General features: G+C 44.0%; 1 protein-coding gene across 3 annotated transcripts in view; it reads left to right on the forward strand.

The window, feature by feature from the left end:
* The window catches only part of SNTB1 (syntrophin beta 1), a 171,923-nt gene that overhangs the window by 145,617 nt on the left and 13,066 nt on the right, over positions 1-13,240 (forward strand). For all 3 annotated transcript variants that reach the window (XM_037892069.2, XM_037892068.2, XM_007063394.4), the window contains one exon: positions 3,337-3,476. In XM_037892069.2, the coding sequence (XP_037747997.1) occupies positions 3,337-3,476 (140 nt within the window). The remainder of the gene's footprint in view (positions 1-3,336; positions 3,477-13,240) is intronic.

Here is a 13,240-nt window from a genome sequence, read left to right on the forward strand (position 1 = left end):
GAGGGAGAAGAATTATTTAAGCTCAGTACCAATGTGGACACAAGAACAAATGGATATAAACTGGCCATCAGGAAGTTTAGACTTGATATTAGACGAAGGTTTCTAACCATCAGAGGAGTGAAGTTCTGGAACAGCCTTCCAAGGGGAGCAGTGGGGGCAAAAGACATCTGGCTTCAAGACTGAGCTTGATAAATTTAAGGAGGGGATGGTATGATGGGATAGCCTAATTTTGGCAATTTACTGATCTTTGACTATTAGCTGTAAGTATGCCCAATGGCCGGTGATGGGATGTTAGATGGGGTGGGATCTGAGTTACTACAGCAAATTCTTTCCTGGGTGTCTGGCTGGTGAGTCTTGCCCACATGCTCAGGGTTGAGCTGATCACCATATTTGGGGTCGGGAAGGAATTTTCTCCAGGGCAGATTAGCAGAGGCCCTGGGAGTTTTCCACCTTCCTCTGCAGCGCGGGGCCTGGGTCACTTGCTGGAGGATTCTCTGCACCTTGAAATCTTTAAATCATGATTTGAGGACTTCAATAGCTCAGACATAGGTCCGGGGTTTGTTACAGGAGTGGGTGAGTGAGATTCTGTGGCCTGCGTTGTGCAGGAGGTCAGACTAGACAATCATAATTGTCTCTTCTGACCTTAAAGTCTATGATTCTATGACTTGAACTTCCCTAAAGCTTGAGGATGTTTAATTGGGTCCTGTTCGGTCTATAAAGATACTCAGGTTTAAACTTGGTTCTGAATCTGATTCCCCTTCCCATGCTGGCAAATATCATTGAGGGCACGAACACGGCTGCTCGTTGCATGTCCTCTCCATTGTTACAGCCTATGTGTTTGTACAGTACCTGGCACAGTGAGATCCTGGTCCATGACTACAAGTCCTATGCACTACGGTAATACAAATAATAATAATAGGAATGAGACTCAGGCCCCATATTTTAACTACAAGATTTAATTATGTAACCTAGTACAATAAAACTTGGTTCTTTAATCAAGCTATAGAGATGTTCCCAAGTTTCAAAATTTGGTTTCAGATTTTTCTACCATTCAAGAGGTTTTGGTTTCTGATGTTTCAATTCATATCCATCGTATACAAACTTTAGAACCACATCCGAACTTCCTCTCACTTGGAGGCAGTTCGGATCAATGTTGTGGTTCAAGCCCATATCTGGTTCTGATTCTGTTTGTTTAAACTGATGCTTGTGAAAATGTTTTGAAGCCAGGACTGCACAAATAGAGAGAGAACAGTCCTCAGGGGACACAGAACTCATTGGCTGCTGAAGTAAAATGCAAAACATGCTCCAGAATCACAGATCACTACCACCTGGGCTAAAGGAGAATTTGTATTAGCAATAATAATATATTGTTTCTTTTTAGGTGCTTTTTGGGGCGGGGGGGGGGGGGAACCACAAGGGACAACAATTACCAACATCAGATCAGACCACCAAGGAGAAGTACACGTACATGACCCTACATTACAGGCTGTTAATTTCAGGGGGAAGATCTTTTAAGACATGTAGCTGTGTTTTGAAGAGAATTGCCTCTAAAATTACAACACAGAAAATGATGAACTGTTCTTCTCCAAAGTGAATTATTTTAAAAATATTTTCACATAGAATCTATGTTCACATAAGTGTGTGTTTGGGTAGGTGGTAACAGGTAGCTATGCCATAACTGTCCACGCTGTTGGCGGCAGAAAAGAGGAAAATTATTAAATGGAAAGTTGGAGGAAGAAGGAGGTGGATTTACTGCCACTTTGGGGTGGGTAATAGTTAAGGCTTTGTTTTAGTCACAGGTATTTTTAGTAAAAGTCATGGACAGGTCACGGGTAGTAAACAAAAGTTCACGGTCTGTGACCTGTCCATGACTTCTACTATACACCCCAGACTAAATCCTGGGAGGAAGGGTGGCCCAGGGGCACCGCAGGTGCTCAGGTGGGAGCACCGCAGTTGCTGGGGGCGGGGGGGGGAGGGGGGAAGCAGTGGCCTGGAGCGCGCGGGCCAGGACCCCTCCTACTGCTGGGAGGGTGGGGGGTAGGCAGCAGCGGGCAGCCCAGGACCCCCAGTGGTGCTGGGCCGGGGGGGTTGGCACAGCCGGCAGTCTCCCTACCCGGCTCTGCACCTCCCCCGGGAGTGGTGACATCCCCCTCGCTCAGCTCCTCGGTGGAGGCGTGGCTAGTGGCCCAAGACTGCCCCAGCAGCAGCTGGTGCGACTGGTGCAGGGGCTGCCTGATCTGCTCCCAGGCCAGGTGCACCGGCCACTGCAGAAGTGACTGAGGTCATGGAAAACCACAGAATCCGTGACTTCCATGACAAACTCGCAGCCTTAGTAATAGTCACTCTTTTTGTCCAAATTGAACATAACATGAAATCAAATTCACTGTTTTTGAGAGATTTTTTTCTCAATGTAAAACCAAAACATGTTTTTGTTCATGTTGTTTCAGGAAGAATGATAGACCTGTAGGGTTTGAAGGGACCTTTAAGAGGTCATCTAGTCCTGACCCCTGCACTGAAGCAGGATGAAGTAAACCTAGACCATTCATGACAGGTGTTTGTCTAACCTGTTCTTAAAAACCTCCAATGACGCTGATTCTGCAGCCTCCCTAGGTAACCCATTCCAGTGGCACAGAATTCTCCCAGGAGTGTAACCTGAGAAGTAACCTACTACTACAATGAGTGCATGATAGTAAGTACAACACCAGAGGTGAAATTCTAGTTCCATCGAAGTCAATGGATTTTTTTGCCATTGATTTCAATAGAGCCAGGATTTCAGCCCAGTGGTAAGTTGAGTGCAGGATCATGCCAAGAATCATTAATCATAGAAATTAGAGCGAGATCATCAGGTTTTCCCTCTCCCCCACCACCCCATGTCACTATTTTAGAGTTGTTTCTGGGCAGCGGCCTGGGTGTATGCTTTGCATTGATTCTCGTTGCCTATTCAAGGACAACGGACCTCATAGATTCTTAAAGATCAAATATAAATAACAGAGCCAGCTCTGTCTCAGTTTTCTCCTGCTTATTTCACATATGTAACAGCCCATAGTGAGCAAAGGATACAGCAGGTTTGGAAGTTTTAGTACTAATGACAATGACAGATGTTCATTGATCTGCTTGTGCTTTAATCCATTTTTGCTGCTTCTAGTCATAAATTAGGATATTATTCAGGAGGCAGAATCGTTCCAGAGACCTGTAGTAGTAAAACTTGTTTCTTCATTAATTTTTTCAGTCCAAATCCTGCTTGCTCACATTGACATGCTCTGTAGTTGCAGGCTGCTAGCCTGTCCCTCTTCTCTTCCTCACTCATTATTTCATTGAAACTGTGTTCTTTTCCAGGTGCCAGGAGAAAATGAGAAGCACTGGAAGCCAGCACTGGTTGTACTGACGGAGAAGGACCTTTTAATATATGACAGCATGCCACGAATGAAAGAAGCTTGGTTTAGCCCTCTACATACTTACCCTCTGCTAGCCACCAGGTAGTTTTATATTTTATTGCAGGCACTTCAGTCGTTATTTGGAGTGAGTAAACCTGGTAAGAAAAGAGATACTCACGTACATCACACATAAAATATCCTGTTTTTAGAACCAAACTTTTTGTTAAGGTCTTGAAATACTCAGTTTATGTGTCCTTCTCTCCCCCACTTCCAAATTCTGTCCAAGACTGGAAATGCCAAAATATCACAAGAAAGATTATTCCTGCAATACTGTGAGCCAAGAATTGAAACAGAAATTCTGGAAATCTCATGGCAGAGCCTGTTTCCATGAGATTTCCAATCAAATTTGCAGACCCAAGGGCTTGAAATAAGCATCTGCGCTTCTGAATGCTTATCCATGCTAAACCTACCAGGAAGTCAATGTAGTACATTACTACTCAGGGTTGGAACCATGACACCCAGTAGTGTTTCTACAGCTGAGCTTTTTGGAAGCTCACCTATCACCAGGAGTCATGCACATTTTTGGAATGTTTTACTTTCAGCGTTGTTAGCGTTCCTGTTCTAAGTGGCTTATTTACAGCTTTTCCTAATTCAGTGAACTCTTTGTTCTCATAATCTAATCTATCTATCTTTCTATCTAAGGTATGTCTAGGGTTCCCATCACCATAGTATTTCAACACCAGATACCATACCTGCCCATCTCTAGTAATACCCAAGCTCTGTCCAAAAGAGATGGGTAGGTACTGAAATGCTTTAACTGGTGGAGTGTGTTGGAGTGCCAGAATGCTCCCCATAACTAATCAAGTCAAACAAATGAATAACACTGGTTGGACTCCATGCTTAAATATTGATTTAACAAAATGCTTTTATGTGGCCATTACTGAGATAGACAAACTGGGCAAGACTTTTCAATAGTGACTAGTGATTTTGGGTGCCCAATGTGAGGCAATTTAACAGGACCTGATTTTCTGAAACTGCTGAGCATCTGCCCTCTGAAAATCAGGCCCATTTGATATGTGTCAAGTTGGATCCCCAATTACTGAGTCACCCAAAATCACAAATTTTTTGTCCCATGAGTATGTACATCAAGGTAATCCACGGGAAGGTATTGAAATGTTCCCAGACTCACCTGTGTGAGTGAAAATGCTTTGCAAATAATGCTGTAGTACCATTTTCCATTCTTTTTAATAATGAATCAAATAACCCACCTGACAGATCCAAAATAATGTGAGTAGGTGTGTTTTGCCCGGAGAAACTGACGCTTAGACCTGGAGAGGCGTGTGGTCTCCTCACCATCCTCTGTGTGTCTGTGTCCATAACGTGGAGAAAGAAACGCAACAGAAAAGCAAAGACTACAGCATATTTCTTAATCAAACTAGTGTCCTTGTAGTGATCTACAGTATATTTACTTTAGACAAAAACTAAAGTGCAGTGCCACCCCAAAAATATTTTCACTCATAGGCATCATATGCGAAATCATTGCCAAGCAAACGTGTAGAGCACAGGAAGTGCACGCATCATACCCTCATGTTTTTCCTACAAAGTATTTTCCAACTGTGTTATGGACTTCCTGCTTCTCTCATGGATCTGACTCCCAATAGACCCCAGAGAGAAATACTGGCTTGGGTCAGTATAGTGCAATTAAATCCTGAGTTGACACTGTCAGACATACAGCTGTCAGATACACTGACTTCATTTTTATATACGAGCATGTGTGCGGGATCCTGCACTATGGAAAGATCTGCCCACATTTGTTCCTTACACTGAGAGTCATCTATAGCTTTTGATGCTAATTCTAATCATATTTGTCTGCTAGAACAGTCTCAGGGCTTGAGAAGGAGTTGCTGCTCTCATTTCCCTGGTCTGACTCCAAGTCAGATTATTTCCCAGTGCCGTTCCATTCAGTGGGACTGGTGCCAAGTAGCCACAAGCGGTATCACTCGCGGCAAGCTCACTAGTTCCTTTTAGCTCTCACTCGTTTGCTTTACTCAACTGAGTTTTGTTGCCTAACGATCTAAGATTTTGTTGTTGAATAATTCACTGAAAAATAAATCAAAATTTAATCAAAAGGCCAAGGATACTAGAAGTTATTTCACCCCAAAGTATCTAGACCCTTGGGAACTTTCAAACATAGTCAAAGAGAAGTAACTTATTCATTCCTGTTCACACAGTGTTGTTATAAAGTAAGGTGACCACATTGTGCTTTACAACATACTGACAAGCTTATTGTGTGCCTCCAGCAAATCCAATAAGAGGACAACAGCTCACGTTCAAGAATCCCTATTTAAAGCTAGGTAGGATGTTGCAGCAGAAGGGTGTGTCAGAACTGCGGGACGTGCTGACATTCCATCACCAGACTTTGATACCGTGTATACTCCGCGACATTGCAGCAGCGGGTGGTAGTGCATCCCGAGGCTGGAACATTGTATCAGGGTAGCTGGGCCAATGCCAGGATGATGGATCATCTCGTCCCATTGCAACATCTTTCTATGCTGAGGAGGTGGCAGAATGTTGTGACCCAGTGGGGGATGAGTCCTGGCATGGGCAAATGCTAACCTGAGGAAGCTTTAAATGGGGGCGGGAGAAGAAATTAATCTGTACCCATGTTCCTTGATAGAACTTTCTGAAAACATACACAATGAAGGATAAAGGAGCTTGCAGTAAATGAAATAACACTAATAATGACTTGTATTGCAGATGGGGTTTTAAAAAACTCAAGCAATATAAGACACATACTGGATAGAGAGTCTCTCTCTCTCTCTCTTCTTTGTGTGGGGGATACATATTGTACCAACATGTAGGTATTACGGTAGCGCGTTGTGCAGGATACACAGAGTGTGAAATCCTTGCCCTGGGAGCAGAGACTGGAGACACGGTTGTATAAGTGTTGCTGCTTTGCGATGTTATGTGCTGTGAGCTACACAGACCACATTGTTCAGCTAAATCAAGAAGGGCAGTCAGAACAGACCACCTAGCTAGGGAGTAAGATTAACCACAGGCGCGTGGAGGCGTGTTGGCAGGACAGTGAAGGGACACATTCGCTACTGCTGCTCATGCCATGTCTGCAGAGGGAATAAAAGAAACACATTAGTCTCTTGGACTCTCAATTCAGTACCTCGCACACAACACTGATTTCACCCCTAAAGACAGATTAAATGGCAAGATTGTATTTGCCATATTTCTTTAGTACTTCCCCACACATCTCTTATTTTTCTCCTAACCTTCAGGCTTTTGAGGGAGAAGCTGGCCTTTTTTGCACCCTCTTTGGCCCCAAAACAAACAAACTAAAGCTCTTCAGTGGCCACATCCATCCCCCAGTGAAGTCAATGGGAATCTTTCCACTGATTTAAGTGGGGAGTTGGATTGGACCCTAAATCAGTGGTTCTCAAACTTTTGTACTGGTGACCACTTCCGCACAGCAAGCCTCTGAGTGTGACCCCCTTTTTAAATTAAAAACACTTTTTTATATATTGAACACCACTATAAATGCTGGAGGCAAAGCGGGGCTTGGGGTGAAAGCTGACAGCTCGTGACCCCCCCCCCATGTAATAAGCTCGCGATCCCCTGAGGGGTCCTGACCCCCCAGTTTGAGAACCCCTGCCCTAAATGCTTGGACAATAAGTGCACTTGGAATAATGTTTTAAGCCGTTTTTAAACAACTCGGACTGGGTAAAAATTTCAAATGAACCGAAGTCCCATTTTCAGTATTGACGTAGGGGCATAGGAGCTTTGGTTCCATACACTTTCATTGAGACTTAGGGCTTGTCAACCTGAACTATTAGACTGCAGAAAGTTGGGGTGTGAATCTACCCCGCCCTAGTCTGCTGTGGTTAACGGTTTCTGTGCACTCTGACACATGTTAACAGTTCATTAACTCACTTTGAGCTAGTGCCATTTCAAAGAAGACTAGATCAGGCTACTGGAAAGAGCCATTAAAGGACATTAGCAGGATGCACGCAGACCAGAGACGGCTGGTGCGGGTTAGATTCCCACCCCACTTTGCTGCGGTTAAAGTAGACAAACCCATAGGCTCCAAGGGCCCAGATCTTCAAAGTATTTAGGCACCTAAATCCCACTTATTTTAATGGGAGAGGTAGCCTGGATGCCTCTGGCTACGTCTACACTACAGCCTATGTCGGTATAACGTACATCACATAAGTTACACCAACATAAGCACTGGTGTGTACAGCTTCTCCAGCCTACATAGCTACCACCACTCGCAGGGGTGGTTTTGTTATGCCAATGGAAGAGCTCTGTCCTGTTGGCATAGAGCGTCTTCACCAGATGCGCAGCAGCCGTATTGCTGTATGTGTAGACATGCACTAAATCTCTATTGAAAATGGGATTTAGGGCCCTAAGTCACTTGGGCACTTTGGAAAATGTTAGCTCAGATCTTTCAAAGTGTGTGTGTGCATTGTAATTTCTATCCCTCTCCCCATTTACAATGGATACAGTATTGCCTGTGTGTCAGGGACAAATGAAAGTGACTGACTGAGCTGGGACATAGGCTATGTCTACACTTACCGTGGATCCCCATGCTGCTGCGATCGATGCATTGGGGGTCGAATTAGTGGGTCTAGTGAAGACCTCCTAAATCAATGGCAGAGCGCTCTCCTGTCGACTCTGGTACTCCACCGAGAATGAGAGGAGTAAGTAAGTCGATGAGAGAGCATTTCCTGTCGACCCAGTGCGGTGTAGACACCACAGTAAATTGATCTAAGTTACATCGATTCCAGCTACATTATTCATGACAGAAGCAGCGGCTTCTAGGCTTATGAGAAACCTTTAGCTGGTAGTAAGGAGGTGCAAATGGATATTTAAAGAGGAATACAGGGCCTGATGTTCCTGGTGAGACCATTGTAGATCATCTTCAGTATCCTGCCTACAGTAGTGTCCTATTCCTGATGCTTAAGAAAATGAAGACAGGGAAAATCAATGACACAATGCACCTAGACACTTGTGCAATGACACAGTTAAACTGGGCAAAAAAAAATCCTTCAGAACCCATGTGATTTCACTTTCTGAAGCCCTGAACGTGAGCAGATTATGCCTAGAAGCACACATTTTGCTGATCTGTTTGTGGGTAGGTGGGTTTTCACAGTTTGAACGTCCGACGTATTTTTGAACCAATTAACCCTGTCTACTACTGGCTGTGGTGTCTTTTTTTTAAACATCCTGTTACTTTTGTATTTTGTTCAAAGCCCAGTGGGACTCCTAATTTGATTATCTGCCATACAGAGTGTGTGCGTGGGGGGGGAGGGGGGGCTTGGTGTTTTTTTTAAAGCATGCAGTTTACTACTGATGTTGACTACTACTTTCAGACATTTGTTAGTGATTAGCCTGCCCACTGGCACATTCTCTAATACCCTTCTGTGAATTGACTGATGCAATTTATAACTTTTCACCTGGAAAGTTTGCAGACAGCATGTTGTAATCTTGGCTGTTCCCATCTTTCTGCTTTGTTATGAGTCCTTGGGAAAACGTTTTTGCTAAGCTAAAGCAGATTTGAAATGCTGCTGAACACTGAAAAAGTTCAGTAGAAGATACTATTGTACAGAGTCCTGTTCAATCTACCTTAGGCAATGAGCTGAGGAAGTTGGAGGTAGGATAAGGGGTACAGTATTTGTACTGCACTGTAGTAGCAGAATTTCAGCCTGTCCTTGTTTGCTTGTCAGTTTGCCACCAGTAGGTTTACATGGATCTGTCTTTTTTTTCTTTTTCTTATTTAACATTTGATTTTTTTTTTCAATATTTCAACATATACATGTTAGGCATCCATATAAGTCCTAAAGAACAACATCAGTCTGTACTTCCAGCTTTGTGTGGAGTATGGCTCATATATAATAGAGATAAGTTTAAATGATACACTTGGGAGGCATTGTACTCTGGGACTACAAGAGGTGATTGGGAGTTCGGGCTCCTGCATTTTGGTGCTGAGTCTGAGACATTTTTGCCATAATATGTGTGTTTCAGTTTGCTCTCATTTGTCCAACAGGGATAACAATACTTACCCACAGCACAGGAGTGTGTGCAGCTTAAAAAATTCAATGTTAAATGTGTGTAAAGTGCTGTCGAAGTTAAAAGAAACAACCACCCTACAATAAAACTGCATTACATATCATAGTAGACATGAACAAAATGCTAAGTCCCAGATTCTGATTTAATATTAACCATCTACACATTATGATGCCAAAAAACTAATGCAAAGCTATATCCTGGGTCCTAAATGGTGTTAACTTGATTAGTAGTTAATGCCTTTGTCTGGAAACATTCTTGATGCTTTGGAACACAAATCATCAAATAGCTTTTGTTGTTAATTAATCATAGAATCATAGAATATCAGGGTTGGAAGGGACCTCAGGAGGTCATCTAGTCCAGTGGTTCTCAAAGCTGGTCCGCCGCTTGTTCAGGGAAAGCCCCTGGAGCGGCGAACCGTGGCCAGTGGGAGCCGCAATCGGCTGAACCTGCGGACACGGCAGGTAAACAAATTGGTCTGGCGTGCCAGGGGCTTTCCCTGAATAAGCGGCAGACCGGCTTTGAGAACCACTGATCTAGTCCAACCTCCTGCTTGAAGTAGGACCAATCCCCAATTTTTGCCCCAGATCCCTAAACGACCCCCTCAGGGATTGAACTCAGAGCCCTGGGTTTAGCAGGCCAATGCTGAAACCACTGAGCTATCCCTGCCCCAGCTTAGGCATTTGATGATCACAATTACTTTGTGTTATGTTTAATTTATCTAGGTATTTCTAACGTTCCCCACACTATTATCTGAGCACCAAGCTGTTTTGAGTACTCCCCAGTTCCACAAACACTATTTCTGCAACATGACTAGAAAAACCTTCAACCAACCCAAAATGTGGAGAGCTCTTCCAAACTTTTATTGCTTTCTCCCTTTAGGAGGGTCGGAAAGCTTAGTATTATCTTATCTTGAGTCGTCCAGCGATGTTACGTTAGGGACACAACTAGGATGAGTGAGCGGGGAGGGACAGATTTCCAAAGGGCATGGCTGTTCAGGAGCAGGTCTCCTGGGGGAAGTCAAACTGGGGAGTGTCCTGTGGAGAAAAGGAGTAATGTTACATGATTAGTTTTTTCAAAGCTTTCTGCTAGACTGAGCTACTTGATGAAGAACTTAAATCAATGCCTACTGACATACACCTAAGCTGAGCAGTTGAATACCTGCTTTGAAAATACTCCCCAGGGTGTCAATGAGAATTTCACTGTCATTTGTGAAGATTTTTCTGTGCTGCAACAAATGCCTGAGATTCTTTTCATATCATTAAAGTAAAATGCAGACCACAGAGTCCCACCCAGCACCAACGCCTTGGTTTGTACTCCTCATCTCATGCTGCTGTGCATACGTAAAGAACTGAAAAATGGAGAAGGTAGACAGAATACAAATAGAAGAGGGAGCAATCAGATAAACTGAAAAACTAATCTGTGTTTACAGCTCTCTCCAGAATGTAAAGAGGGGCATTTTACAGTAACTGTCTATTCCTAATACACCCCATATCAACTTATTCCTGAGCAGACTGGTTTATAATTACTAACATTCTTATGCCCTCTGGCGGCTGCTCTGAGTTCTGGTGAAAAAGCTCTAGAAGCTCTCAGTGCTTCTTAGACATATACTATATCTCAGGGGTTCTCAACCTTTTCCTTTTTGGGGCCCCCCCCCAGCATGCCATAAAAACTCCACGGCCCACCAGACCACAATAACTGTTTTTCTGCATATAAAAGCCAGGGCCGGCATTAATGCGTAGCAAGCAGGACAGTTGCCCAGGCCCCACGCCACAGGACCCTCCCCCCCCCCAAAGCTACATTGCTCAGGATTCAACTTCAGCCCCAGGTGGCAGGGCTCTGGGCTTCAGCCCCATGCAGTGAGGCTTTGGCTTTCTGCCCTGGGCCCCAGCGAATCTAATGCTGCCCTGCTTGGCGGACCCCCTGAAACCTGCTCATGGCCCCCCAGGGGGCCTTGGACCCCTGGTTGAGAACCACTGGGTGGATCTTATATCGTGGAAAGTCTGTCTTGTTGAGTAACCTTCAGGTGACTGCACTGGCTGAAAGTTGAAGGTTATGCGAATGACTAGCTTCCAGTCTATCTCTGGAGTTCTTTGTAGTGTCCACCATTGAATAACCGTCAGCTGACCTCTTTTTAATATGAATAGCGAAAGATGTGCATGCTAGTAAATATTCTGACATTCCGTAATGTTATTAGGACTGTTGGCAAGCTCTCAAAGTGGTTTTGCGTATCTCCTCAAATGAAGAACTGATTTTTACGTCAATCAGCCAGTTTGAGCAGCTAAATAACATGCTCTTTGGTTTCGCAAAAAGAACTGGTTTAGCTGGCTTTCTTTAATGGCTGTCGGGTTTTTCAGTAGCCTGATGTTGCCAATATTTCATATGAACAGCAATAGTATTGGCCAAAAGGAGACTTGGGAGTCCTTTGTCTCAGACTTAAAGACCTAAGTAATGATATCCCATAATATTAACTCCCTGCTGAATACCTGTCTAGTTCATGTCTTACTGCAGGACTTTGCAAAGCCTGATCTCTAACTGGATGTTCAATTGATGCCATCCATGATGAGCAGAATTTTAAATAATGTACCTAAAGTTCGAGTATTCAGAGTAAGTAAGAAGGTCGTGGTGTGGATAAGGAAGTAGGGAATAAATATGGTTCATACTGGATGTGACACTATGGTACTAGGTAGGTCCAACATGCTGCTCGTGTCTGTCAACATATTGTAGGACCAGTAATGTTAGCCCTGCTGTATTACTGATGTTATCGATAACATGTGATGCTATTTTCCTGTAGAAGTAAACTAGTTTTAGGCACTTACTATCTCGGAGTATGTGGTTTCCAAATTGAGTGGCATAGTGTGTGACAAGTGCTGGGAAATACTTAGTAGAGCAGTTAATGAACTCTGTCCACAGCAGAAAGGATGTGACAGAGGACTTTGAAATAGTTTCCTAGTGTACAATTTCTCATGGGCAATAATGTTAAGTCTGTACTTTGTGACTTACTGTTTTATAACATCAGGTTGATATTGTAAAACATCCTCTATCTATGGCTCTCAAACCTCCTTACTAAAAATGGCTTGTCACTGGGGCAGTGTGAAAGTGATTACTATACCCATTGTGTGTATTGGGGAACTGAGGCCCAGATATGCTGTATGCAGTGTTGTTGTGAAGAGCTCTGTATAAGCTCGAAAGCTTATCTCTCACTAACAGAAGTTGGTCCAACAAAAGATATTGCCTCACCCATCTTGTCACCCAGGCATGCTGTCATTTCCCCAAGGAAGTTAGAAGCAGAACCAGGAATATACCCAGGAGTACTGGCTCCCAGTCCTCCACTCTGATAGTCAAGGGCCAGATGGCCCTTGCAGAGTTTTCACCATATTGTCCCACTGGCAGTGGGGGAGAGAGCCCTGCAGAACAAACTGGGGACTCAGGAGGCCTCCACACAAGCTCTGATTCTTCCTCTTCCTCCATCGAGTCACATGGCTGCCAGGGAGGTGTGCTATCAGCTGTCCTCAGAATCTCCCGCAAAAGATGGGAGGGTGCCAAAGCTGGGAAAGGGGCTGTGGCAGTTAATGCCTCAAGCCATGCCTGCCTTGCAGGATGGAAGTGGGGTACTGTGATCACATACAGCTCTGTGGAAGAGGCACATTTCCCCAGCCACATGGTCAGAGGCAGATCTGCACACAGTAACCTGGCCCTGCTTTAATTTCGCATGGTTTGTCTTTTTTAAATAAAGGAAATTGATCAGAAGCTACAAATACATGGAAAGTTTCTATCAAGTCAAAGATGGA

The sequence above is a fragment of the Chelonia mydas genome, chromosome 2 (genome assembly GCF_015237465.2).
Source record: "Chelonia mydas isolate rCheMyd1 chromosome 2, rCheMyd1.pri.v2, whole genome shotgun sequence".
NCBI lineage: Eukaryota > Metazoa > Chordata > Testudines > Cheloniidae > Chelonia > Chelonia mydas.